General features: G+C 44.3%; 2 protein-coding genes across 2 annotated transcripts in view; one reads left to right on the top strand and one right to left on the bottom strand.

Annotated features, from left to right (window-relative positions):
• Window positions 1-743: 743 nt before the first annotated feature.
• LOC126101123 (ATP synthase subunit delta, mitochondrial) lies at window positions 744-27,677 on the bottom strand. Its single transcript, XM_049911808.1, has 4 exons — window positions 27,541-27,677; window positions 27,293-27,436; window positions 3,588-3,785; window positions 744-1,062 (listed from the first exon to the last, which is right to left on the bottom strand). Exons 2-4 carry the CDS (start codon window positions 27,413-27,415, stop codon window positions 895-897), a joined length of 489 nt encoding a protein of 162 aa, XP_049767765.1. The 5' UTR covers window positions 27,416-27,436; window positions 27,541-27,677; the 3' UTR covers window positions 744-894.
• Window positions 27,617-27,677, top strand: part of LOC126101121 (inhibitor of nuclear factor kappa-B kinase subunit alpha) — a 168,447-nt gene continuing 168,386 nt past the window's right edge. The window contains exon 1 of the mRNA XM_049911806.1: window positions 27,617-27,658. The gene's annotated coding sequence lies outside the window, so the exon portion shown is untranslated. The remainder of the gene's footprint in view (window positions 27,659-27,677) is intronic.

Below are 27,677 nucleotides of genomic sequence, written 5' to 3'. Positions count from 1 at the left end.
CCTGGATTTAGCACCTAGTGGTTCCCACTTCATCCTGCACTTTTGTCAACTGCTACAAGCAAAGTGATGTTACTTTTCACCAACAGGCCACAGCATCAGGTGTGAGACTCTGCTGTAGCTGCTACCAGCCTAATTGCCTTTTACTCAGTTGACGTGAATGAACACATCAAAAACATTCAAATTATGTTGAAAATTAAGGTGTAGACTTTTAAGTAACAAACTGCATATTAAAAATGCTCATTTTTAACAAAACTGAAGCTCACATCTTGGCCATTTACAGCACACTGTCTCCGTAGTTCATAGGTGCAAGGGCACCTGTTAGTAAGAAGCATTTTTCAACACATCCATTAAATTACAAATGCATAGCAATAGTATCTCCTGCTACAGATTTTGCTATTACAGTTCAAGTTTGAATATAAATTACAATCCTGTATGTTACTCTGCAATGGCAAGTAACAATATGAAACTTGCTTTTTTCACAGAACATAATTTTCACTTTATTAACAATAAACTTTGGGCAATTACTGAAGAATGAATGATACCATGTATGTATAAAAACTGACATGACTAACCATCTGTAAAAAATGACAAAACAGACAAGTGACTGCCCTGACAACTGGCAGATTGCTTATTGCAGATATTATCTGGTAAAACTGAAATTAATTTTTCACAATTAACTGCACTAATTTTGCCCAACGCAGCCATTTTGGGTTGGAAAATTTGTACATTGTACAGCAGCAACCTTGACAAGAGTGACAACTTTTTATTTATTAACATTTAACATTTTTCAGGAAGTACATGTGGCGTCCACATACAATGTTACACTGATTCATGTACAAGAAACCTAAACAAATAATATTCAGCTACAGTCCTTTGTACTGCATTCATGTATATCTAACTGACAGCCTTTGACAATGCTTCTGCAACTTCAACCGCAATCGCTGCTTCTGCTTTGGCACGCTCATCTGCCGCTGCTGATAGTTCTGACTGTGCTTTCGTTACAATATCACGAACGGCACTAGGGTCCAAATTCTCTACTGGGTGAGCCTCTTCTGCCAGGACCTATAAGAAATTTTCATGGTGTAATAAAGGAAACAAAGCAATATGGTGCATTACCAAACTAACAAAAGGACCACAAGACTATAACTGTTTTGTCAAACATTTAACATCACCATATGCAACATTGCTAACTGGTTTGACATACAATATATGCATAGCTTTAAAGAAATTTCCAGGAAGGTAAGAATCAGCAATGCTTTCTCTGAACTCTCCAGAATAAATATTGCCTAACTTAGTTCATTATTTAGAACATTCAGAAGTACTAAACTTCCATGGAATGAATAAAACAACAGGGTGTATACAAGGACAAGGAAAAAAATGCCCGGATTTCCCAGTTAAAAACACACTCTCTCCTGGGTCAAAATACACTTTTTCCGTGTTAAGTGACAGTATACTTTTTCTCGGAACTGTAAAACTTATCAATCCTTGAATGGTTATGGTTTTATACACTGGCGTAGAATTTCTGAGCCCTTTTGAAAACGAAACTCAGAAAAAAGATCATTTACACTGCATATTTTTGTATTACGAAAGTATAAATTCGAATTCCACCAAACAGTGCATGTTACTCTCCTAAGTATTGAAATCGAGATTGCAATGCGCTTCTGTAAGCCAGTCATAGCTCATGTCACGTGTTTTCGCCAGCCGATACGGCAGATATTGAAAGCTTAGGACATGTGATGTAGTCAGCCAATAGCATTATCACTGTTAAGTTGCGCGTGCACACAAATAGGAAAAGTTAATGGTGTACATTAATGTGCATAGTGTTGCTACAAGAAAAGCAGAGCTTTCACATATAATATCGGTCTCTACGATTAATAAGCTGCAAGAGAAGCTAAACTTTCACGTATAATGTTTATCTTTTTTTGCGAGTGTTACACTTTAAGATACATCACACAAATGTGCCAGTAAAAGTTTTAATACCAAGATAAATGTCTGATCTTCTGGGGTCAAAATTTTTTCTATATGGTTGTCCTCAAATACTTGCTTTTTAAATGAGAGTCAAACGAGGTTCTAGGCGCTTCAGTCTGCAACTGCGCGACCGCTACAGTCTAAAGTTCGCACCCTGCCTCGGGCATGGATGTGTGTGATGTCCTTAGGTTAGATAGGTTTAAGTAGTTCTAAGTTCTAGGGGACTGATGACCTCAGATGTTAAGTCCCATAGTGCGCAGAGCCATGTGAACCATTTTTTTCAGTACTTGCCAGAGAGCGCCAGATAACAGGCGTCACTGCGCTTGCGCAGCTACGATGACACAGTAAGCCCGTATTGTTCGTACGTATAAAACATTAAAAGATCTTACATTATATCATAAAAGAAACAAGGCATTAGAAGAATTCCGTGAACCATACTAAAACGGATAGTTCAGCTTAAAGTGCACATTCGTATGTCCAGATTAGGCTGTAAATTTTCTTGGAGTACCAGTACTGTACTGTCTCATTTTTTTGTTTTTTTATTATGGCATAATGCCATACGTGCTACAAGTTGAAAACATCCTCTTTTGAAATACAGCAAACAGTTGAAATTAGCCAATAGTGTGGAATTAAACACTTCGTTTTAAATAAACTGACTGACTCAGCGGAAAATATTAATAAAGCCATATTTCTTTAGCAAACCGACAAAAATATCTTCACTGTTCTGCAAGGCGATTAATGCTTGACTGAAATTGCCAACCAAGGCAGATACCCTGTTTGCTCCCAGAGAATATGGCAGCTTAACGCACGCCAGTAAAATTTTGCCGGGTAGCATCTTGCTGCTTGCTTATACAGCTTTTGTAGCCAGAAGTGTGAGAAGGCACATGCGCGACTCAACTGCGCATGCACATGGGTCCGCTCGCAACTGCTCACACGAATCTAATGTAAAGTTTTGACGCCATGCTCATCGGAGGCAATGCGTTGTTACGAAGCATTGCATAGTCTTCCTAAAGCCTTTGAAACATTTTTCTACCGGCAGACGCTTGTATGAGCAATGTGTTATGTTGTGTACATGGTACATTTCCTTTGCAACTTAACTTTTATTTTAGTTTTTTTCTCTTGTTTATGTTTTATTGCTGCAGTATTACTTTGCAGTAATGAGATGCAGTAATATCCTTTGTTAGAGTATTATTTCTTATCAGTCAAAATTACAAAAAATTAACTGAAAACTAAAACAAAACAAAAATATCCCGGAGTTCTAAAAAATTCCCGGGTTTTTCCCGGATCTCCCGGGTCGTACACACCCTGAACAATATGGTGATAATGCATTGCTGTGGCCTACAAAATACATATTGCATCAACTGTTGCAATAGCAATGTCAAAGAAAACTTGACTTTGGATTACGTAAATAACATTTTTCTTGGCCATTTTGGTCCATTGTCAGTTGAACTCTGCCCACTTACACATATAAATATTTATGGTTATTGTGCATATAGTCTGTAATCTTAATACTAGAAATGAAATATAATCACTTAAGATACATACTCCACATACAAGGTTTTGGTTACTCAAGGAACAAACTTTTTAAAATACATTTAATACCTTGTAGCTGATATTACCTGAACAGATGAATCCTCATTAATACTTATAGTGCCACTGGAGACAAATATCTTTTTACTACTTCCATCATTTTCAAAAACTGTAACAATTCCTGGCTGCAGGACAGCCAGAGTAGGGACATGGCGTGGTAGAATACCAAATGTACCACTGAATGATGGCACATCTACTTGACGTACACTTGCATTTTCATAAAAAACCTGTAGGACAAAATGTAATGAATAACATTGTTTAATGTATAACTGGAATATGAACGACACTTAAGTTTTCCAAAACTTCAATGTCAAGACAATGATGATCAAACATTACTGAAGATTATACAGAAATTACCTGCATTACAGAGATGATTCACCACAGTGAAAAGCTCTTCCTGTTCTACAGGCTTAGCCTCTAATCAGTATGGTATATACTCAGAAGGCCTAAATATTTATCTGAGGAACACATACATATGTACATATTCAATGGGCTTGTGTGGTAAATGGACCAGACAAGCAGTGACACCAATCATCTTATGAAGAGTACCTGAGCATTGATCCTCACATGTGGCCAGGACTTTTCCTGCTATTTCCAAAATGTGGAGTAGGCAGTACATTGGATAGAAAGCCTACCTCAGGCCTATGTTGCAGATGCTGTCAGATTGCACTTAATATGAAGACAATATGTTGCACCAATGTTATCCAAACCATTACATTTAGCAGCACTCTATTCAACAACGCAGAATGCCAGATACAGTCACCATGATGGAATTTATCACACATTCCACTATCAATGTAGCAACAGTTTGAAGTGTGAATCATTTCAAAATATTACATTTTGCCATGCCAGCAATGACATTTACATGTTCATTGTAATTTGCGATTTCCAGAGCCTTCACAATGGCAGACACGGCACATGGCATTTCTCTTTGAGTGGCTACCAATTCTTGGGTAATGGCCTTTTTAAGTGCTTGCAGTGTTGTGGAATGATGTTTGTACACTAGAGCCTTTAAATGTCCCCAAAGAAAAAAAATCAAGGCGATAAATCAGGTGATCTTGAGGGCCATGCGATGTCTTCTTGCAAAGAAGCAAGAAGACCAGAAACTAACTCGCACAACAATTCCATAGAACACCAAGAGGTTGTTGATCCGTCTTGCTGGAGCCGCACTTCTTGATCTTCATGATCTGCAATAAACTTCTTTAGCCTAGGTTGGAGGAAGGTCTCTAGCATGTGACAATAACAGTTTGAATTGACCATTACTGTGTGGCCACCTTCTTTGAAAAAATACAATCCCCACACAAAACATTCAGCAATGGCACACCAAACTGTCACACGAGTGCTGTGTAGTGGTCACTGATGAATTTCACGAGGGTTTTCCGCAGCCCTGTAGTAGAAATTCTGTTTGTTTACAGTTCCTGAAAAGTGGAAAGAGGCCCCATCCGAAGAAATAAAGTGCCAGGTGGAGTGTTTTTAAGAATTTCCTCATAGGCAGCTCTGCGAGTTTCAAAATCTTTTTCATTTAATTCCTGGGTAACCATCATTTTGAAGGGGTGCATATGAAGTTCTCTACGAAGAATTCTTCTTACACTCCTATCAGATAATCCCAGGGCAGTTGCATGTTTAAATGCTGAATGCATTGGTGATTGTGGCACCGACACACTACACATGCCACATTTTCCAGTACTGTTGCAGTCCAAGGACAGCCAGTAGCTTTTCCTTTCAGTGCTGAATCTTTTGACACCCACAGCTGAATAGTTTTGGTATCTGGGACATGATCATGTCAGCCAAGTTCGAATTATCTCTGAAACACTTGCAGAGTACTAATCAAAGAACCACCATTACAAATAAATTCCTCCACAACAAATGCACACTCCTTACCAAGCCATGCCATGGAGCACACTGAAAATGACACGTACACCGCTTTCAAAGAAAACACACTCCACGTCAGTATCCTCACTACATCTCACCACCGTCAAATGCGGGAAGTTTTATTGCTGGACCCTGTATTTGTGGCAACATATGCCAAGTGTCATCACTAGCGAAAAAGAGACATCAGCTAGTATTAAAAAAAAATTACTTTTAATACACCATATGCAGATCTCTGGCCACAGATTACTCAGGAAGATGTCATCTTCAGAAGAAAAAACTGGCATTATAAGGACTGCAGCATAGAATACTGGTTCACATAACAGTGAACATAGGTTACAGACTTTAAAAAAGGGAGTATTGAGGTTGAAGTTAGATACAGTGAGAATTGGTGAAGTTTGGTGACAGGAGGAACAGGACTTCTGGTCAGCTGATTACAGCATTACAAATACAAAATCAAATTGGAGTAAAGCAGAAATTGGAGTAAAGCAGGAGTAGATTTAATAATGAATCAGAAAACTGAAATGTGGGTAAGGTACTATGAACAGCATAGTAAAGCATTACTGCAGCCAAATTGGACATGGGCAACATCCACCACAGCAGTACAAGTTCTTATGCCAACCATTTCAGCAGATGAAGATTGAAGAAATTATTCATCTAGGTGAGGGAGACAATTTAATTGTAATGGGAGACTGGAATTCGATAGTATGAAAAGAAGGAAAACTTATAGGTGATTGTAGACTGGGGGAAAGGAATGAAATAGGAAGCTGCTACATAGAGTTTTGCCATAGAGCATAATTTAATCATAGCTAACACTTTGTTTGAGAATCATGAAAGAAGGTTGGTTGGTTGGTTGGTTTGGGGGGGATTAAAGGGACCAGACTGCGACGGTCATCGGTCCCTTTTTCCAAAAAAAAGTAAAACCACCCAAAGAGAATAAAAAACGAACAACAGGAAAGACGTCAGACGACACAGGACAAGAAATACTCCTACAGAGATCAGACGAAACAAATTAAAATCACACAGAGTGTGACAGTGGTTGGCCGACCATAGAGATAAAAAGGAAAAGCCAACCACCGAGAACACATTAAAAACTCAGCGTAAAATCGTAGGCCAATGGCCAGAATCAACACAAAAGAACAGAACAAACACTCAGAGTAAATAATAAAAACCCCCTGCCCGAATAAAACGGAAAACTAAGTCAGCCATACCAGGGTCATCACATAAGAGGGCAGGGAGCGTATAAGGCAGCGCAAATGTCTGCCTGACCACAGCTAAAAGGGGGCAGGCCAACAAAATGTGGGCCACTGTCAAAGCCGCCCCGCAGCGACATGCAGGAGGGTCCTCCCGGCGCAGTAAATAACTGTGTGTCAGGTGGGAGTGGCCAATGCGGAGCCGACAAAGGACGACAGAGTCCCTGCGGTTGGCTCGCAGGGATGACCGCCACACAGTCGTCGTCTCCTTGATGGCACGGAGTTTATTGGGCATGATCCGATTGCGCCATTCAGCATCCCAAAGCGCAAAAACTTTTCGGCGGAGGACTGCCCGCAAATCAGTCTCTGGGAGGCCAATGTCCAGAGACTGTTTACTCGTGGCCTCTTTCGCCAGGCGGTCAACATGTTCATTGCCCGGGATACCGACATGACCGGGGGTCCACACAAAGACCACAAAGCGGCCGCAACGCGCAAAAGTATGCAGGGACTCATGGATAGCCATCACCAGACGAGAACGAGGAAAACACTGGTCGAGAGCTCGTAAACCGCTCAGGGAATCGCTACAGATAACGAAGGACTCACCTGAGCAGGAGCGGATATACTCTAGGGCACGAAAGATGGCGACTAGCTCAGCAGTGTAAACGCTGCAGCCAGCCGCCAAGGACCGTTGTTCGGAATGGTCCCCTAGAGTTAGCGCATACCCGACACGACCAGCAACCATCCAACCGTCGGTGTAAACAATTCCAGAGCCCTGATACGTGGCCAGGATGGAATAAAAGCGGCGGCGGAAGGCCTCTGGAGGGACCGAGTCCTTCGAGCCCTGTGCCAAGTCGAGCCGAAGGCAAGGGCGAGGAACACACCACGGGGGTGTACGCAGAGGCGCCCGGAAAGGAGGTGGAACTGGGGAAAACCCAAGCCCGCAGAGAAGCTCCTTGATGCGTACGGCGATCGGACAACCCGACCGGGGCCGACGATCTGGCAGATGGACGACTGACTGCGGGAACAGGACACGATAATTTGGATGCCCAGGCAAGCTAAAAACATGGGCAGCATAAGCGGCCAGCAAACGTTGGCGTCGGAACCGCAGTGGAGGTACACCTGCCTCCACTAGGACGCTGTCCACAGGGCTGGTGCGGAAAGCACCAGTGGCAAGGCGTATCCCGCTGTGGAGAATTGGGTCCAGCACCCGCAACGCAGATGGGGATGCTGAGCCATAAGCTAGGCACCCATAATCCAGGCGAGACTGGATTAACGCCTGGTAGAGCCGCAACAGGGTAGATCGGTCGGCGCCCCAGCGGGTGTGGCTCAAACAACGCAGGGCGTTGAGATGCCGCCAACACGCTTGTTTAAGCTGCCGGATATGAGGCAGCCAAGGCAACCGGGCATCAAAAAGGACACCCAAAAACCTGTGGGTCTCCACCACAGCAAGAAGTTCGTCGGCAAGATAAAGCCGCGGCTCAGGATGGACCGTTCGGCGCCGGCAGAAATGCATAATGCGGGTCTTGGCAGCCGAAAACTGAAAACCACGCGCTACAGCCCAAGACTGCGCCTTGCGGATTGCGCCCTGTAGCTGACGTTCAGCTGCTGCAATGCTGATAGAACTATAGTAAAGACAGAAGTCGTCAGCATACAGGGAAGCGGAGACAGAATTTCCTACTGCCGCAGCGAGACCGTTTATTGCAATTAAAAACAGGCAGACACTGAGGACAGAGCCCTGGGGTACCCCGTTCTCCTGGACGAGGGAGGAACTATACGAGGCCGCGACTTGCACGCGGAAGGTACGATACGACAGAAAATTTCTGATAAAGATCGGCAGAGGGCCCCGAAGACCCCATCCATGAAGCGTAGAAAGGATGTGATGACGCCATGTCGTATCGTACGCCTTCCGCATGTCGAAAAAGACAGCGACCAGGTGCTGACGGCGGGCAAAGGCTGTACGGATGGCCGACTCAAGGCTCACCAGATTGTCGGTGGCGGAGCGGCCTTTACGGAACCCACCCTGAGACGGAGCCAGAAGGCCCCGAGACTCCAGCACCCAATTTAAGCGCCGGCTCACCATCCGTTCAAGCAACTTGCAAAGAACGTTGGTGAGACTAATGGGACGGTAGCTGTCCACTTCCAGAGGGTTCTTTCCAGGTTTCAAAATGGGGATGACAATACTTTCCCACCATTGCGACGGAAACTCACCCTCGACCCAGAGACGGTTGTAAAGGTCGAGGAGGCGTCGCTTGCAGTCCACTGAAAGGTGTTTCAGCATCTGACAGTGGATGCGATCTGGCCCGGGAGCGGTATCAGGGCAAGCGGCAAGGGCACTCTGAAATTCCCACTCACTGAATGGAGCGTTGTAGGGTTCAGAAGCGTTGGTGCGAAAAGAAAGGTTCCGACGTTCCATCCGCTCTTTAATGGAGCGGAAGGCCTGGGGGTAATTCGCAGAAGCGGAACTCCTAGCAAAATGCTCTGCTAAGCGGTTTGCAATGACGTCGGAGTCAGTACAAACTGCTCCATTCAGTGAGAGCGCAGGGACGCTGGCAGGGGTCCGATAGCCGAAGACCCGTCGAATCTTGGCCCAGACCTGCGATGGAGTGACATGGAGGCCAATGGTGGACACATACCGCTCCCAGCACTCCTTCTTGCCTTGGCGGATAAGGAGGCGGGCCCGCGCACGCAGCCGTTTGAAGGCGATAAGGTGGTCCATGGAGGGATGTCGCTTGTGACGCTGGAGTGCCCGCCGGCGATCTTTAATCGCTTCAGCGATCTCAGGCGACCACCAAGGCACAGCCCTCCGCCGAGGGGACCCAGAAGAACGGGGAATGGCAGACTCGGTGGCAGTGACGATGCCGGCGGTGACCGATGTAACCACCGCATCAATGGCATCAGTTGAGAGATTTTTTTTTTTTTTTTTTTTTTTTGTGGTTTTAGGGCGCACAACTTCAATGGTCATTAGCGCCCTGACTACTCTAAAAATGCACCGCGAGCCACAAGTTGACAACAACAACTAAAAGGAAAAACACAATAAAAGACAGACTGACAGGCATAGGATTAAAAAACTTCATCAAATGTCCTTAGCAAGGTGTGTCAAATTGATAAAACAAAGAACACGAGCAGCTGCTCGTGGGTCATCCGCTAAAACGGCATCGAAAGTAATAGGCAGGTTAAGATCGAGGCGCAGTTGGTTAAGATCGGGACAGGACATTAAAATGTGTCTAACCGTCAGCAAGTGCCCACATGGGCAGAACGGCGCCGGCGCAGCCGTCAGCAGATGGCGATGGCTGAACCGGCAGTGTCCAATCCTTAACCTTGCTAAAACGACCTCCTCCCGCCGAGAAGGGCGTGAGGAGGACGTCCAAGCCACGGGAAGAGGTTTTAAGGCCCGAAGCTTGTTGTCGGTAAGTGCAGCCCAATCGGCATGCCACAGCGACACAACGCGCCGACAAATGACCCTGCTAAGATCGGACGAAGGGACACAACAAGAAGCTGTCCGAGGCTGGAGGACCGCAGCCTTGGCCGCGGCATCTGCAGCTTCGTTCCCAGGGATACCGACATGGCCGGGAACCCACATAAAGCTAACCGGCGGACCGACGTCCACCAGCCGCTGAAGAGAGCGTTGGATCCGGTGTACGAAAGGGTGAACCGGGTACGGATCACTGAGGCTCTGGATGGCGCTCAGGGAATCGGAGCAGATGACATAAGCAGAATGTCGGTGGCGGCAGATGTAAAGAACAGCCTGGTAGAGGGCAAAGAGCTCAGCTGTGAAGACCGAACAATGGTCATGGAGCCGGTATTGGAAACTTTGTGCCCCGACTATAAAGGAACACCCAACCCCGTCATTGGTCTTAGAGCCATCTGTATAAATGAAAGTCATGGTGATGAACTTCGAACGAAGTTCCAAAAAACGGGAGTGGTAGACCGAACTGGGGGTGACCTCTTTTGGGAGCGAGCTGAGGTCAAGGTGAACGCGGACCTGAGCCTGGAGCCAAGGTGGCGTGTGGCTCTCGCCCACTCGAAAGGTTGCAGGGAGTGAAAAATGAAGGTGTTGAAGGAGGCGACGAAAGCGAACTCCAGGGGGTAGCAGGGCAGAGACATACAACCCGTATTGACGGTCGAGAGAGTCGTCAAAAAAGGAACGATAAGACGGATGGTCGGGCATTGACAGTAGCCGACAGGCATACCGACAAAGCAGTATATCGCGCCGGTAAGTGAGCGGCAATTCGCCAGCGTCAGCATGAAGACACTCTACGGGACTGGTATAAAATGCTCCGATCGCAAGTCGTAAACCCCGATGTTGTATGGAGTTGAGGCGGCGTAAGATGGATGGCCGTGCAGAGGAGTATACAAAGCTCCCATAATCCAGCTTGGAGCGGACGATCGACCGATATAGACGAAGTAGGACGGTTCGATCCGCTCCCCACGACATACCACTGAGAACACGGAGGACATTTAAAGAACGGGTACAACGGGCGGCCAAATATGACACATGTGGAGACCAGCTAAGTTTCCTGTCAAAGGTAAGGCCTAAAAATTTGGTTGTCTCCACGATTGGGAGAGCAACGGGACCAAGTCGTAAGGACGGTGGGAGAAACTCTTTGTAGCGCCAGAAGTTAATACAGACCGTCTTCTCGGCAGAAAAACGGAAGCCATTGGCGACACTCCAGGAGTAAAGACGGTCAAGAGAACGCTGAAGACAGCGCTCCAGGACACGTGTACGCTGCGCGCTGCAATAGATGGTAAAATCGTCCACAAAAAGGGAGCCTGATACATCAGCTGGGAGGCAATCCATTATTGGATTGATCGCGATGGCGAACAGAGCGACGCTCAAAACTGACCCCTGTGGCACCCCATTCTCCTGGCGAAAGGTGTCGGACAGGACAGAACCCACACGTACCCTGAACTGTCGATCCATTAAAAAGGAACGAATAAAAAGAGGGAGGCGACCGCGAAGGCCCCATGTATGCATGGTGCGGAGAATGCCCGCCCTCCAACAGGTGTCGTAAGCCTTCTCCAAATCAAAGAACACAGCCGCGGTCGGGCGCTTCCGCAAGAAGTTATTCATAATGAAGGTCGACAAGGTAACCAGATGGTCAACAGCAGAGCGGCGCCTACGAAATCCACATTGTACATTTGTAAGTAGGCGTCGAGACTCAAGCAGCCAAACCAATCGAGAGTTAACCATTCGCTCCATCACTTTACAGACACAGCTGGTAAGTGAGATAGGTCGATAACTGGAAGGCAAGTGCTTGTCCTTCCCCGGCTTAGGAATCGGGACAACAATAGACTCGCGCCAGCATGCGGGAACATGTCCCTCAATCCAGATGCGATTGTATGTACGAAGAAGAAAACCTTTACCCGCAGGAGAAAGGTTCTTCAGCATCTGAATATGAATAGAATCAGGCCCTGGAGCGGAGGACCGTGATCGGCCAAGTGCGGTTTCGAGTTCCCGCATGGTGAATGGGGCATTATAACTTTCACAATTCGAGGAGCAAAAGTCAGGGGGCCTAGCCTCCTCTGCCTGTTTGCGGGGGAGGAAGGCAGGGTGGTAATGAGCGGAGCTCGAAACCTCGGCGAAAAAGCGGCCGAAGGCATTGGAGACAGCCTCAGGGGCCACAAGGACTTCATTCGCGACCTTCAAGCCAGAAACTGGGGAGTGGACCTTAGTGCCAGATAGCCGGCGCAGGCTACCCCAGACAACAGAAGAAGGAGTAAAACTGTTGAAGGTGCTTGTGAAAGCAGCCCAGCTGGCTTTCTTGCTTTCGTTAATAATACGACGACACTGAGCACGTAATCGTTTATAATTAATACAATTCGCCACTGTAGGGTGGCGTTTAAAGGTGCGTAAAGCACGTCGACGAGCACGTAAAGCGTCTCTACATGCTGCAGTCCACCAGGGGACCGGTACACGACGTGGAGAAGAAGTAGGGTGAGGGATGGAATATTCAGCAGCAGCGAGAATGACTTCCGTGAGGTGTGCGACCTGACGATCGCAGCTTGTGAAGGTTTGATCCTGAAAGGTCGCCCTGGAAGAAAAGAGCCCCCAGTCTGCCTTGGAGATGGTCCAACTAGAGGAGCACGGAGAGGGAGTATGCTGCAGGAGATGGATAACACACGGGAAGTGGTCGCTCGAATATGTATCAGCAAGTGCATACCACTCAAACCGGCGTGCAAGTTGGGGAGTACAGATAGAGAGGTCTAAATGGGAATAGGTATGAGATGTGTCCGAAAGAAAAGTAGGGGCGCCAGTATTAAGGCAGACAAGATTGAGCTGGTTGAAAAGGTCTGCTAACAAGGAGCCCCTCGGGCAGGAGGCTGGAGAACCCCAAAGGGGATGGTGGGCATTGAAGTCTCCAGTTAACAAAAACGGTGCAGGTAGCTGAGCAATAAGTTGCATCATGTCTGCCCTGGTAACGGCAGATGACGATGGAGTGTAAACGGTACAAAAGGAAAACGTAAAAGTGGGGAGAGTAATGCGGATGGCAACTGCCTGCAGGCCGGTGTGCAACGTGATGGGATCGTAGTAAATATCATCCCGGACCAGCAACATAACCCCTCCATGAGCTGGGATACCTACCATAGGGGGTAGGTCAAAACGCACAGAGGTGTAGTGTGCCAAGGCAATGTGATCGCATGGGCGTAGCTTCGTTTCCTGGAGGGCTACGACGAGCGGACGATGCAAGCGGAGCAGCAACTGCAAGTCCTCTCGGTTGGAGCGAATGCTGCGAATATTCCAGTGAATAAGTGCCATCGTAAGAAAAGGAAGATGAGAGAAGGGGTCACCTCAAAGGCCGCTTAGGGCCTGGCTTCGAGCGAGCACTGCCGCCGCTAGCAGTAGGCGGACAGTCATCGTCCATGGGGTCTATAGGGTCATCGGCCATCTCGGGAGGATGGCCGGGAGGGGGAGCTTCCTCCGCCGGTGAACGGCCAGATGTACGGCTACCGGCGGTGCGGCCAGGCGAAACGGATGACGGCCTGGGGCGGCAACCGCTGGGTGGCGCAGGAGAAGAGATGCGCCGTGGCGGGGAAGGAGAACTGTGCTTCCTATGCGCCTTTTTGGAAGGACGTTTGGTGGAAGTATCGGTCGAAGGCTGGGAGGTCGAGGGACGGAGGAAGTCTGCACGGGATGGTTCCTTCTTGAAGGACCGTGCATCTGACTTCGGGGTCTTCGTCTTAGCAGAAGCTGAGGAAGTGGCTGGTGTCTGTGGTGTGATGGGAGGAAGAGGAGACGTCGACCGCGCGATCTTAGCACTGGCCGAACGGACGACCGTGGTGCTGAAGGTCAGATCGCATGTCTGGGTTGCGACCTCCCGGGTAGTCCGAGGAGAGGCGAGGACAGTACTATATTTCCCCGCTGGGAGCAGCGTGGGCTTCCTACTAGCCAATAGCTTGCGAGCAGCCGAGGTTGACACTTTCTCTTTGACACGAATTTCTTGGATGCAACGTTCGTCCTTATAGACAGGACAGTCGCGGGAGGATGCGGCATGGTCACCGTGACAGTTCACACAATGAGGAGACGGAGGTGGACAGTCACCCTCATGGGCATCCCTGCCACAAGTGACACATTTAGCCGCATTGGAACAAGACTGTCGAGTGTGATTGAAACGCTGACACTGGTAGCAGCGCGTAGGTGTCGGGACATAGGGGCGAACAGAAATAACCTCGTAGCCCGCCTTGATGCGCGATGGCAGCTTAACACTATCGAAGGTCAAGAAGAGTGTCCGGGTCGGTACAAGGTCGTTGTTGACCTTTTTCATGACCCGATGGACAGCCGTCACGCCCTGCTCAGCGAGGAAAGATTGAAGCTCCTCGTCAGTCAATCCGTCGAGGGAGCTAGTATACACTACACCACGAGACGAATTCAAAGTTCGGTGGGCCTCCACCCGGACAGGGAACGTGTACAGGAGGGTGGCCCGAAGCAGTTTTTGTGCCTGAAAGGCATTCTCAGTTTCTAGTAATAAGGTGCCGTTACGCAACCTGGTACAAGATTTGACAGATCCGGCTATGGCATCAACGCCCTTCTGAATAACAAAAGGGTTGACAGAGGAAAAATCCTTTCCGTCCTCAGTGCGAGAAACTACGAGGAACTGTGGGGCAGGCGGTAGTACTTTTGTCACTGTTGGCTGGTCACGTTTCCGTTTTTGGGTCGAAGTCGAAAGCGATGGAGTAGAATCCATTGCGGAGGAATCCCCCATGATTGCCAGCGTCTCCGATGGCGCGCTCCTTCCTTGTGGGGACCCTCTCAGAGGGCACTCCCGCCTTAGGTGAATGTTTACACCTCAGGTCACACCTCCCGAGAAACAGACGGAGGGACCAATCGGCATGGTCAGAAGGTATCAGCTCAGGCAATCACCCCTCCCCGGGCCTGGCCTTTACCAGGGGGTACGCGCGTGCCTTACATGTCTACCCAGGGCGGGGACTTACGCGTTACCCCGTCACCGGCTACGCGTGCGAACGCGTGGGTCGGCCTTCAGACACGCACAGGGAGGAAGGAAGAAGAGGAAAAAGAAGAGAGAGAGGGAGAAAGAGGACAGACTGTCTCAAACGCCGAGGCGGAGACCAGAGAAGGCAAGGAGAAGAAGGCAATGAGAAGGCAAGGAGAAGGCAAGGAGAAAAAGGCAATGAGAAGGCAAGGAGAAAAAGGCAATGAGAAGGCAAAGAGAAAAAGGCAATGAGAAGGCAAGGAGAAGTCAAGGGAAAGAGTAAGGAAGACAGTGAGGTGGAGAAGAGCAAAGAAAGGGACCAACAAAAGGAAGGAAGAAACGAGAAGTTTAGAACCAAAAAGACCACGATTATAGTTCGTGAAGATCGTCCGTCTCCGGACGCAGGCGCTAACTACCCCCGTGAGGGGGATGGACTCCTTTTAGTCGCCTCTTACGACAGGCAGGAATACCTCGGGCCTATTCTAATCCCCGGACCCGCAGGGGGCAGTTGAGAGAGGCTCAATAGCGGCAGTGGAGGAGAACAAGTCCCAGTCAGCCTTATTCATAGCCCATCTGCTAGGGCGCCCAGAAGAGTGACGCTGTGGTAGTGACAGAAAAATCGGAAAGTAGTCACTACCACACAGGTCGTCATGCACACTCCAGTGGACAGATGGTAAGAGGCTAGGGCTACAGATTGAAAGGTCAATCTGCTCCGATTGATCACCCGTGCTAGTGCTATTGCTATTCACGGCGTCTGAGGGACCGGCGAGATCGAGGTCCTCAGCGGACGCCAGAATCTCCACCTCGTCCTCAGACGCAAAGCTAGAAGGTAGCGATGGGGTGGCTACCACCGCGCGTTCCTTGGGCTTAGAGCTGCTCTTCTTTGATTTCTCACGCTGCTCCTTGGGTTTAACTGGCTGGGAGGGCTTCACCGATTCAGTCTCCGGGACTGAGGAGGATCGGGAAGCCCTTCGACCTGCAGATTGTGGGCACTTACGCCACTGTCGATCGTCAGCCTTCCCGCCGGTGGAAACCTGGGAAGGGAGGGACCCAAGGGACCCCTTGCGAGCGTGAGAAGCCGAAGAAGTTGGACACTTCTCCGGCTTAGAAGCGGGGACCGACGTCCCCGATGGGGGGGATGGTGTTGCTCCTGAGGTAGGTGGCACAGGAGCAACCCGGTGGGTAGAGCCCCCCACTGGCAAGGGGGCAGGAGGAGTTTTACCACTCGTCGATCCGGCCGGAAGGCGCGAAACTGATGGGGCTAGCACAGGTGTTGTAGCAGCGGCGTAGGAAGTTGTCATTCGCACTGGATGTAATCGGTCGTATTTCCGTTTGGCCTCAGTATAAGTCAGTCGGTCCAGGGTCTTATATTCCATGATTTTGCGCTCTTTCTGGAATATTCTGCAGTCTGGCGAGCAAGGTGAATGGTGCTCCCCGCAGTTGACGCAGATGGGAGGCGGGGCACATGGAGTTTCGGGATGAGATGGGCGTCCGCAATCTCGACATGTGAGGCTGGAAGTGCAGCGGGAAGACATATGGCCGAACTTCCAGCACTTGAAGCACCGCATCGGGGGAGGGATATAGGGCTTGACCTCACATCGGTAGACCATCACCTTGACCTTTTCCGGTAACATATCACCCTCGAAGGCCAAGATGAAGGCACCGGTAGCAACCTGATTGTCCCTCGGACCCCGATGAACGCGCCAGACGAAATGAACACCTCTACGTTCTAAGTTGGCGCGCAGCTCGTCATCAGACTGCAAAAGGAGGTCCCTATGGAAAATAACACCCTGGACCATATTTAAACTCTTATGTGGAGTAATAGTAACGTTAACATCCCCCAACTTGTCACAAGCAAGTAACCTGCATGACTGGGCGGAGGATGCCGTTTGTATCAGTACTGAGCCAGAGCGCATTTTAGACAAGCCCTCCACCTCCCCAAACTTGTCCTCTAAATGCTCGACGAAGAACTGAGGCTTTGTGGAGAGAAAAGACTCCCCATCAGCTCTTGTGCAAACTAAGAATCGGGGCGAATAACTGTTACCTCCATCCTGGGACTTACGCTCTTCCCACGGCGTGGCCAGGGAGGGGAACGTTTTCGGATCGTACTTCTGAGCATTAAATTGAGCCCGAGAACGCTTAGAGACTGCTGGCGGCTGGCCGCCAGCGAGAGATGATGTACCACGCTTCATTGCGGGTCATCCGCCCTGATGCCACCTACTCCGACCAAGGGCCCTCCCCACGGGCGCCATCCAGCCACAGCAAAGGCCACCTGGCAGGATGGCCGTTGCCGGGAGTCCTGATACCCCAGGAGGATAGGCATCTACTCCTTGGCATACGCGGGGAGTTAACGGCGCAGGCATCAGTAGAGCGATCCCTGTGTTGTCAGGGGGCTACAACCAAGAGGGTACATGGCGGCCCCACCACAACGGACTGGCTACCGTGCTGGATCTTAGGTGCAAAACTGTCCAAGGTCTTCATTGCAGTTAAAAGAAACACTGCAGAGGGCAGCGTGGTAATTGCACCCAGGGACGTATCCCCGCCCTAAAGATCGAAAACGAGCGGGACACCATTGCAACGACGTGAAAGCCGGCTAAAGGTCTAATTGCACGACGGATACAGTGCACCATGTAAGGCGCCCTTCCCCAATTGGCTCGCTCTTCGGAATAATTTAGAAAGATGGAGGTCAAACCCGAGAGGGGACCATCACATAAGGCCAAAACATGTGAGACTCCTTTTAGTCGCCTCTTACGACAGGCAGGAATACCGCGGGCCTATTCTAACCCCCGAACCCGCAGGGGGGCATGAAAGAAGGTTTTATACTTGGAAGAGATCTGGAGATACCAGAAGGTTTCAGAATGATTATATAATGGTAAGAATGAGATTTCAGAGCCAGAATTGAAACTGGAAGACATTTCCAGGGGCAGACGTGGACTCCAACCAAAATGTATTGTTTATTTAAACTAAAGAAACTGCAGAAAGGTAGGAAATTAAGGAGATGAGACTTTAATAAGAGTCTCAAAGGGAGCATTAGACAAGGATTGACTAGAATGGGGGGAAGAAGAGAGATGAAACGGCGAAAACAGCAGAGGGGATCAAATAGCAAACGAACCAAGCAGAAGGGAATACAAACATAAAAAAAATGAGACTGACAGGAAATGCAAAATGGCTAAGCAGGAATGGCTAGAGGACAAATTTAATCATATATAGCATCATAGAGTATTTCACTAGCAGTCAGATATACACTGCTTATAGGAAAATTGAAGACACCTTGGAGGAAAGAGAAGCAGCTATATGGATATCAACAACTTTTACGGAAAACCAGTACTAAGCAAAGAAAGTAAAGCTGACAAGTGGAAGGAGTATATAGAGGGGTCTATACAAGGCAGTAGAAGAGAAAAGAATTTTTGTCATATGTCATATATACAATCATTTGATTGAAACATTGGTGATTCATCAGTGAAAATGCCTACCTAAGTTTACCTCAGAACAAGATACATTAAAACAAAGCTTATAGATGCTTCCAGAGGCACATTACAACATAAAAAGATAATTACATGTTAGATTTCCTCCAATTTCTTTTAATTTCCACAGTTGTTTAAAATCATTCATTTGAAGTACTTTTCATGTTTGTTTCTCTAGTTTATAAATATAGACATACTTGAAAGAGCACGTATTTTCATAAAAGTAGTATATATGTATACATCTAGATATTTAGATACACAGTTTATAAGTATGGACACACATAAAAAGAACACATACCTCCATTAAAAGGGAACACACAGAACATAATTTAGAAGAGACAGGAAAACAAAACAAATGTAATATCTCCTAACTTGTCTTCCTCATTTTATAATATCATCCACACTGTAGTAGCATTTGCTTTTTAATTATTTTTCAATGTTTACACCTGTGGGTTCTAGCTTGCAGTCTTTCAACTTTGAACACTTTTATTGTTGAGCTTCAAAGCCATTTTTGAAAAATGTTTGTCTGTGGCAAGGTAACATGTAATCTTGTTTGTGCATTGTTTCATAACCATGTGTAAAAGAATTTCCCTAGAAAAGAGGTGGGTTTTCTAACTGAAAGATAAATGTCAGTAGTCAAGGCTTACAAATGCATGACTGGAACAAACAATAGACAGTCATAGCTCTGATAATTTTTTTCTGCAGCTTGAACACCGTGAGAAGGCATCCTTCAACTCCCCAAAAAATTATGCCGTATCTTACAACTGATATAAAATATGCACGATACACAATTTTCCTAACAGCTAAGTCAGTTTTTAGAACCCCCACTCCGTAAACAAAACTATTTAACCGCTCCAGTAAGCAATCCACATGAACAGTCCATGACAGGTTTTTGTTTATGGCCACTCCCAGAAATTTAACAGATTCTGCAGTTATCATTTCTATGCCTTCATAACTTAACAGTGTTAAATATTCAACAGTTAGTTTGAAGTGTACAATTTGTGTTTTTGTTAGATTGAGTTTAATAGCATTACTATTTATCCAATTTTGTAGTCTTTGAAGAGAATTTCGTTTTCTGTGCTAATTCTTAAGTGTTTTTGCAGCAAACTACTGCTACTGAGTCATCTCCATACAGAATTGTATCCGAAGTTACCTTACCTGGAATGTCATTTATATAATATAGAAATAGTAATGGGCCTAGTATGGACCCCTAGGGAACACCTGCTTACATTCCCTTCCAACTAGAGCAAGCTTTCTCACCCTTATGTTGTAAAACTACCCTCTGTTTCCTATTTTTGTGAACTAACTTAAGGATTTTTCATGGAAGCCATAAGGAGCTAATTTAAGGAGCAGCTGCTTATGGTTTACCATATCAAATGCCTTATTGAGGTCACAGAACATAATGGATACGCTCTCCCTGTTATCGAGGCATTTGCTTATTTTAGAGATTAGTTCATTAATAGCATGCACAGTGCTTCGGCCCTTCCTAAATTCATACTGATTAATAAGAATAAAATTATGTTTTTTATTATATTTTTCTAGTTAGTTACACACTACTTGCTCAAATATTTTAGAAATAATTGGTAGTATTGATACTGGGCAAAAATTTCCTATTCCTGTTGTCCGCCTTTCTGTAGATAGGTCGAACTTCCACATACTTCAGCCTGTCCAGAAAGCAGCCCTCATCAAACGATTTATTTATTATGTGACAGAGTTGGGGTGCAATATTATGACATCCTGCCTTTATTATTTTTGACTTCATCTCAGCCCACAGATTTGAAATTTTTTAGGGATTTTATAATATTAGCCACTTCTTAGCAGGATACATGGGTGAATTTGAATTCTACTGATCTGGCCCACATTACATTGGGGCTTGTGTGGTGGATGGAGATTGTCAATTTTGTTAGAATTTATGAAATACCTGTTGAATTCTTCGTAAATATGTCTGGAGTTTGTAATCATTTCCACATCTATTTCTAATTTATGACTAAAAATTTGTCTTTTTTTCAGCACCTATTTCAGCACTGATAATTTGCCATACAGCTTTTGATTTATTTGTGGCATCTGGTATGTATTTACTGTTTGCCATTTGTTTTGCCTGTTTAACTACTCTACCAAATATTCTTTTGTATTTGTTTACATAGCTGACAAACTCTACATCATGGTTGTTCTTTGCTTCCATACGCAGTTTCCTCTTTCTAATACTAGAGATCCCAATGCCTTCAGTTACCCACGAGTGGGTAACTGACTAAATCAGATGACGATGAGGGAATTACAATACGAAATGAGACATGTGAATTAGTAAATGAGATTATTTATTTGGTAAGTAGAATAATGGATGATGGTAAAAGTAGAGAGGAGTTAAAATGTAGACTGGCAATGCCAATGAAAGTGTCTCCGGAGAAGAAAAATTTTTTAACACTGAATATGAATTTAAGAGTCAGGAAGTCTTTTCAGAAAGCTTTTATTTGTAATGTAGCCAGGTATGAAAGTGAAACAATGACGGTAACAGTTTAAGCAATAATAGAATTGACACTTTTCAAATGTGGTTCTACAGGAGAATACTGGCAATTATATGGGTAGGTCATGTAACTAATGGAGTACTGAACAGAATTGAGGGGAAAAAAATTGTGGTACACCCTGACTAGAAGAAGGGATCGGTTGCCACGACACATTCTGAGACATCAAGTGATAACCAATTTAGTATTGGTGGGAATTGTGAAGGGTAAAACTTTTAGAGTGAGGCCAAGAGATAAATAAAGTAACCAAATTCAGAAGAATGTAAGTTGCAGTAGTTATCTGGAGATGAAGAGGCTTGCCCAGGATGCAGTAGCATGAAGAGCTGCATCAAACGAGTCTGGACTGAACATGACGACGCATTAGTAGTATGCTTTATGATAGCCAACTGTGGGAGGAGGAGGGATGGTGGAGATATCTACAGGATGTCTTTTCTAATGAATATAGGCTAGCACAAACAGTGTGTAATCATACAAATATAAGAAGAGCCCATAAGGAGGCTCATAACACTAAAGCTCATGGAGTAATTACATCTCTTATTTAACTGTGCAGCATTGCTGTATACATTTTCTAGCCTGTGCAGACATTTTAAGTTTCTTGATTCCATAAACGAATCATTGTCGCCCCCCCCCCTCCCCCCATTACACACACACACACACACACACACACACACACACACACACACACACACACACACTTGCAATGTCTCACACTTTTAAGAGCATCTTTCAACCAACCAAGGGCTTTAGTCTTACTATAGAATGTCAAGGCAAATGGAACTGCCTCACCTGGTGAGAGAGCCAGTACCTATATCATGTACATTACGTTTAGGCCCTACATGATGAAAGAATCTATTAGTTAGAGTTTACTGGATAGGGGGTGTAGTACTCTTTAGACACATTGCACATGTTTCACTAAATTGAAATTTTCGTTATCACAAATGATGACTGGTAGTGAGTGATATACTTTACAGCACAAATATCTATTCAGTGGCAACAGGTGTAGTTTGTATTAGCACTAGCCTTAACCCTTCTGCTACCGAGATTATTTTACACCGTCCAGTTACCAAGGTGGGTAATATAATTGCCCCGGGTCAACATTATGAATTTTTTTGCTATTATAGGTTGTACACTCAAAATAATTAACAATGTCAACTATTAATGTAAACTGGTCGTTTATTAAAGATCTGAAGCAATCATTATTAGTTAATCAATTTTACGGTCTTCATTTCTCAGATACAACTCTAATTCTTACTTCAAACTGAATGTGTCTTCTTTACTTCAATTCCAATAGCTTAAAAAGCTTTTACAAATGCTGTACATGGTCCAGGGAGATTTCTTGCTCATTCTCCCAAGTACAGTTTCGCTAACCTGAAGGAAATGCCTGCTCCTGGAATCTTTCTGCCAGTCTAGATATTTTTGTGACCACAGAATACACACATTTAGAGCGGTGATGTTTTCATAAATATTCAGTACAGCCAATGATTTGTTGTATGTACACAGCTGTATTGTTTTGTCATCATATCATCCATCTACTACCCCTTTAGTCCCATTTTAGTGAGAAATTAGGGCAGCTGATTTCTTCTTCTTCTTCTTCTTCTTCTTCTTAGACTCATTTGTGATGGGCTGAAATGAAAACACCACTTCTTTTTCTTTGGAACATGTGAGACAATGGTCATCTTTTCTGTAAACCCAAATAACGAAGATTTTTCCTCTTGTTATACTATGCAAAAACACTTATTTCTCTTGTTTGCTCTAAGAGTTCCAACTGATGTTAAGTTGTAATCCAACAATTTTTCAACTAGCACCATAGAAGTAAAAAGTTATCTGTAGCGATTCCCCTTTCAGACTGAAAATTTCGTCTAACCATATCCAACACACCACACTGCCCTTGATTTACTTCTCTCTGGTTGTCCATGCCTGTAAATAATTTTAGATAGCATACATATCTATTTTTAGCACTTGGACATACCAATGTTTTTTTTTCTTCCATACTCCCCTGTTTCCTATATCATATATACTCAAAATTGGCAGTTGCCAGTCTTACATCAACAGTTATGTACTCGTTAAATTACATCCATTTGATGCCTCTTGCACTTTGTGCAACTGCAGATGCACAAGAATGAAAGTGCACGCACAAAGATCTGTGGAAAGAATGCATTTACATGTACGTGTTCTCACGTACACACATTGCCTCACTGTGCAAGCAACATGCTATGAATCCCCTTCTTTGCTTGAAACTGTGTGCTAACTTTATTGTAATGAAAAGGCAACAGAAAAAGAAAACACCAAATGGGCTGTAGGTAAAGAAGTAACAGAGGTATAAGAAATACGAAGTGACAATTTTATGTCTGCAAATTTCGAAGTAGATCACAGCGAGAGTTTAGAGTTTCTGCTTGGAAAACTGCAGCGATGTAGCTGGCAATAAAATTTCATTAGCTAGTAAATGGTGACATACCAGTTTGAAGTATTTATTCTCATTTCAAAACAAAGTATTTCAGTGATTATTCCTGAAAGTGAGAAATATTGAAGGGAGAATTTAGTCATTATGTGAAGGTTAATTAACTCTCACTTAACTTCATCTTTCGTATTTTATTTGTTTACAGGATTTTAATCATAAAACATGACATGTAGATAAACATTCTTGTACTCGACAAATTTGGTGTCCGAATCAACTAGAACAGGCATTGTATTTTTCAATTTTGCATTTTTTGCATCATCAATGTACTTCATTTCAATTTTAGTAGTTTTTTTGAGAAGCTAAACATATCCCATCACTTCTTTTATTCAACTGTCAGGCTCCCCAATTGTTGAGCTTTTAAGTTGCCAGAGCATAAATATTTGCCACTCTTTTCATATACGCTTACAATTTTTGTAAATTTTTTCCCTCAGTTTTTCTACTTATAATTTTATGATATATTACATTTCAGAAAAATGCAATTGGAGACCTTTTCTATAATACTTTATGCTCAGGGCAACAGATCTCTAATTTTTACTCAATCTTCAGAAGAGCCACTCCATATGACTTTTTTGTTTGTAAATATCTAAAAAAGCTTAAGCATTCTTCTATGCCTCATGGGCCTCAGCTACCTGTTGTCTGCCAAAAAGCATAAAGATTCTCACTGTAGGCAGGTAGCAATGCACTTCACACATGGCCTCCATTTCCACGAAATGAGACATGCATAAAAGTAGATGCACAGTTGCATCATCTGAAATATATGCACATGTGCAAGTTGAACACAAAAAAGGCATCATGTGGATGCACCTTTACAGCTGTAATTATTCATGTGTGCATTCAAAATGGTCTCAAAAACGTCTCTTATTGCATAAAACCTGTCAGTTTTACCTCCTATTCTGATGTAACAAGTTCTCATGACCCTGAGGTCAATTTCACCCTTTTCTTCCATTTCCAGATAAATTTACATATCATCTTGAAAATAAAAATTATCAACCAATACAACGGAATTTGTTGATTTGAATTCACACACTAACATTTTGAAAAATATTATAGTTAACATCTTTTTAAAGTACACCCTACATATCATCTTATATGTTCAAATTCACACATTTTAATGCAGCTGCCTGACCTTGTGAACAGTACAGACAATTTTAACAATAAAAAACAAATTTATTTAAAAAAGGGCAACACCTGATCCCCTAAATATTGTCCATTAGCACACACGCCTACATAGGGTGTAAAACAGTTTAATTTATAATCATTGTTTACAAATTAATACTCTGGCAGCAATGAATTTAAATTAATAGTTAGTCCTGTACAGTTTGTTGTTATAAGCATTCTGTTTCTAGAGAAGTATGAGACTGGGTTTGTGTTTTAAGAATGGACACAACAGACTAACTTTATTACATAGTGGGAAATACGGAAGCGTCCGATCCCGCCCGTCTGCTTTGACCCATAACGTCACAAATATAGCGGAAACAAAAACACACACACACACACACACACACACACACACACACACACACACACACACACACACACACACACACACACACACTTTCCACAAGAAGCCCAATGACACTAACAGGACAAGTGCGGGAAATGGGATTTTTGGGTGGGGGTGGGGGGCAAACTAAATATAAACAAATTTAGACGCCTTGCGTAGCTACAACGTGTAAGTGAAGACAGCCATGCATGAATACCCACCCACCTCCCCAGGGGTCGTAACCCCTGCAACCCATAGAAGATAAAGATGCTTCAGTAGCTGATTAGTGTTTTTTTTAAAAAAAAAAAAAAAAAAAAAAAAAAAAAAATCACGGGATAGAACGAACAGATCAGAAAGATAAATATAATAAACTAAAACAGAAACTGGAGGAAACAGATAATTAAAATAAGAATAAGCGTTTAAAAAAAAAAAAAGTCTCACGAGATAGAACAAACAGATCAGAAAAGTAAACAAAATAAGATAAAACAGAACTGGAGACAGCCACACTCAAACCAAACTCCGCGCCGTCATGATGTCACACACGACAACACCCTTACGTCACGGGTCAAAGCCGACGCATGGGATCGGACGCTTTGTCAACCCACATAGTGAAGTTAAAGAATTAAGTAAAGTCATAACTAAGAAAACTGCATTGCCTAAAACTTACCAAAGGTCTCCAAGGTGCAACAGAGTACTTAGATGTCATTAGGGAAGCATTGGAAGACGTGATCTCATTAATTGAAAAGAAGCTGTACTCCCTAAACCCCAGGTGAACAGATTATGGAAGAGAAGGAAGCTGTAGCTGAATCACCAGTTTCTTATTTAAAGTCTATGTGAAAAGAAAAACCAATAGTCCTTCAAAAACAAAAAGAAAGAAAATTTATCTGACCCCTGGTGGTGGTAAGTTCCTATGGGAGCAAAACCGTGGCAAGGAGCCTCAAGCCGTGCGGCTACCCCACGCAGTTGTGACTCCCTGGTAAACCTGTTTTAGCTGTTCGTGCATTGAACATTGGTCCAGAATCATTACAAAGATCAAATGAAAATGCGGTTGCGCTACACAAAAAGCTCAAATTGTGTGCAGGTACATATAATACAAACTATTGTTCTCCTAGATGTTCCAACTTGTTCACAGTTAATGAACTTCCAAAGGCCAAGAACAATCTCTTCTGAAAATGTGATAATTATTGGTAAGAAGAATAGCTTGATGTAATGAAATTGCCAGAGACTCTGGAAACTGATGATAGTGATTCTGATCCTCCAGATAATCCTGTTGTTGAAGATTTGCTGCTCACTAAGTGCAAGTGCCAGTATCTTTTTCCAAATGACTTTATTATGATGTAATTGGGGATAAAATTGGAAAGCACCCTTTTCACTGTGTGTTATTCAAAAAGTTGTAAGATAGGAAAAGGTAGTTGAAGTAATACGGCTTCACTTCACTGACTCAATGAAAACTACATTTGTTCCAAAAGAACGTTTTACATTATGGCCCCATTCTGTTATGTGATTCATGCTGATGGGTGAAACCCACCCACAGGCTGACAGGCAAAGAATTCTGTATAAATTTCCAGCAAGGATTTTACTAAAAGTTTTTTCCAGTGGTTTTAAATAAGGGAATGATAATTATATTCATGGAAACAAATGTTTTTTTCACTGATGCCTAGCTTATCAACAATTGACATCCAGTTTTCAATGGGGATCATTGAGATCCCTTTACAGGGTTATACTCATACCGCACTACATTAATATTTATCCCAGGATCATTGTGCACATGATTATAATAAAACCAAGTTTGAGGGGTCAATCTATGTTACCCGACATGGGGTAACATTGAACCCTTCCATTTTTTCTACTATCTCATAAAAAATATAACACACTGTTCACTGTCAGTGTTTGTGTAGAAATAAGGTAAATAATAAAATTCACGAACAAAATTTGCATATGCAAGAGATAGTCTACAAAAACATAAAAGGGGCCACTCTTATTCCCTATGACGGTGAAATGGGTAATTCTGTTGGTAGCTGTAAATTAATACGCTCTATAGTCTTCTTCCCCGAAACAAATAAATGTGCATTTTGGATGCAACGTTAGATTACTGAAATTTAACTGCATCATTGTGCTCTACAAGGAGCAATAATGGATGCATATGGCGGTATCTACTAAACAATTCTGAACAGGGAAAAAGACATGCTTCTAGTTCCGCAGAAAATATTAATTTTCATTTTCTTGCGATTATCTTCATACTTATCTTTTTCCTTGATGCTGCATGAAATCAATTTGAATACTTAAAATTTATTGTGTCTACATACTTTAAAAAGTTACCTGGTTTGATGCAGCGAACGTAAATGACATTTCATCGGCATATCCTCTAGATGATGATATTAAGGGTGCTGTGCGGGACAACAGTCTGCTAGCAGGCCGAAATGAGCGACTAATTGCAGCCATATTTCTTCGTTGATTCAATGGCTGGAAATAATTGATAGAACATTACACGTAGACACAAATGCATATAAATCACAGACCTTGTGAGGAGGAATTATAGTACAATTCGCCACTTTTAATTTACAAACCAGAAATCAGGCAAGCAGACCCTTCCGGTCAAGTCAAAGTTTCTTACTCGAAGGTCAGCCTTAGATAATAGAGCATCTATGGTTGAAGAGGCCAGCTCTCGTTTTGTCGTTCCTTTTGGTAAAAAGTGACTCGACCT

Source organism: Schistocerca cancellata, chromosome 9 (assembly GCF_023864275.1).
Source record: "Schistocerca cancellata isolate TAMUIC-IGC-003103 chromosome 9, iqSchCanc2.1, whole genome shotgun sequence".
Lineage (NCBI taxonomy): Eukaryota > Metazoa > Arthropoda > Insecta > Orthoptera > Acrididae > Schistocerca > Schistocerca cancellata.
Note: the sequence above shows the minus strand (reverse complement) of the source record. Positions and strands in the feature narration are given on the sequence as shown.

Bases quoted from the DNA above. Each gene is read 5' to 3' on its own strand.
- LOC126101123 (XM_049911808.1), bottom strand. From the start codon at position 27,415: ATGGCTGCAATTAGTCGCTCATTTCGGCCTGCTAGCAGACTGTTGTCC. The intron at 3,786-27,292 runs GTAACTTTTTAA...TTTGTCCTACAG, and splicing joins CGTTCGCTGCATCAAACCAG to GTTTTTTATGAAAATGCAAG. The intron at 1,063-3,587 runs GTAATATCAGCT...AATTTCTTATAG, and splicing joins ATGAGGATTCATCTGTTCAG to GTCCTGGCAGAAGAGGCTCA.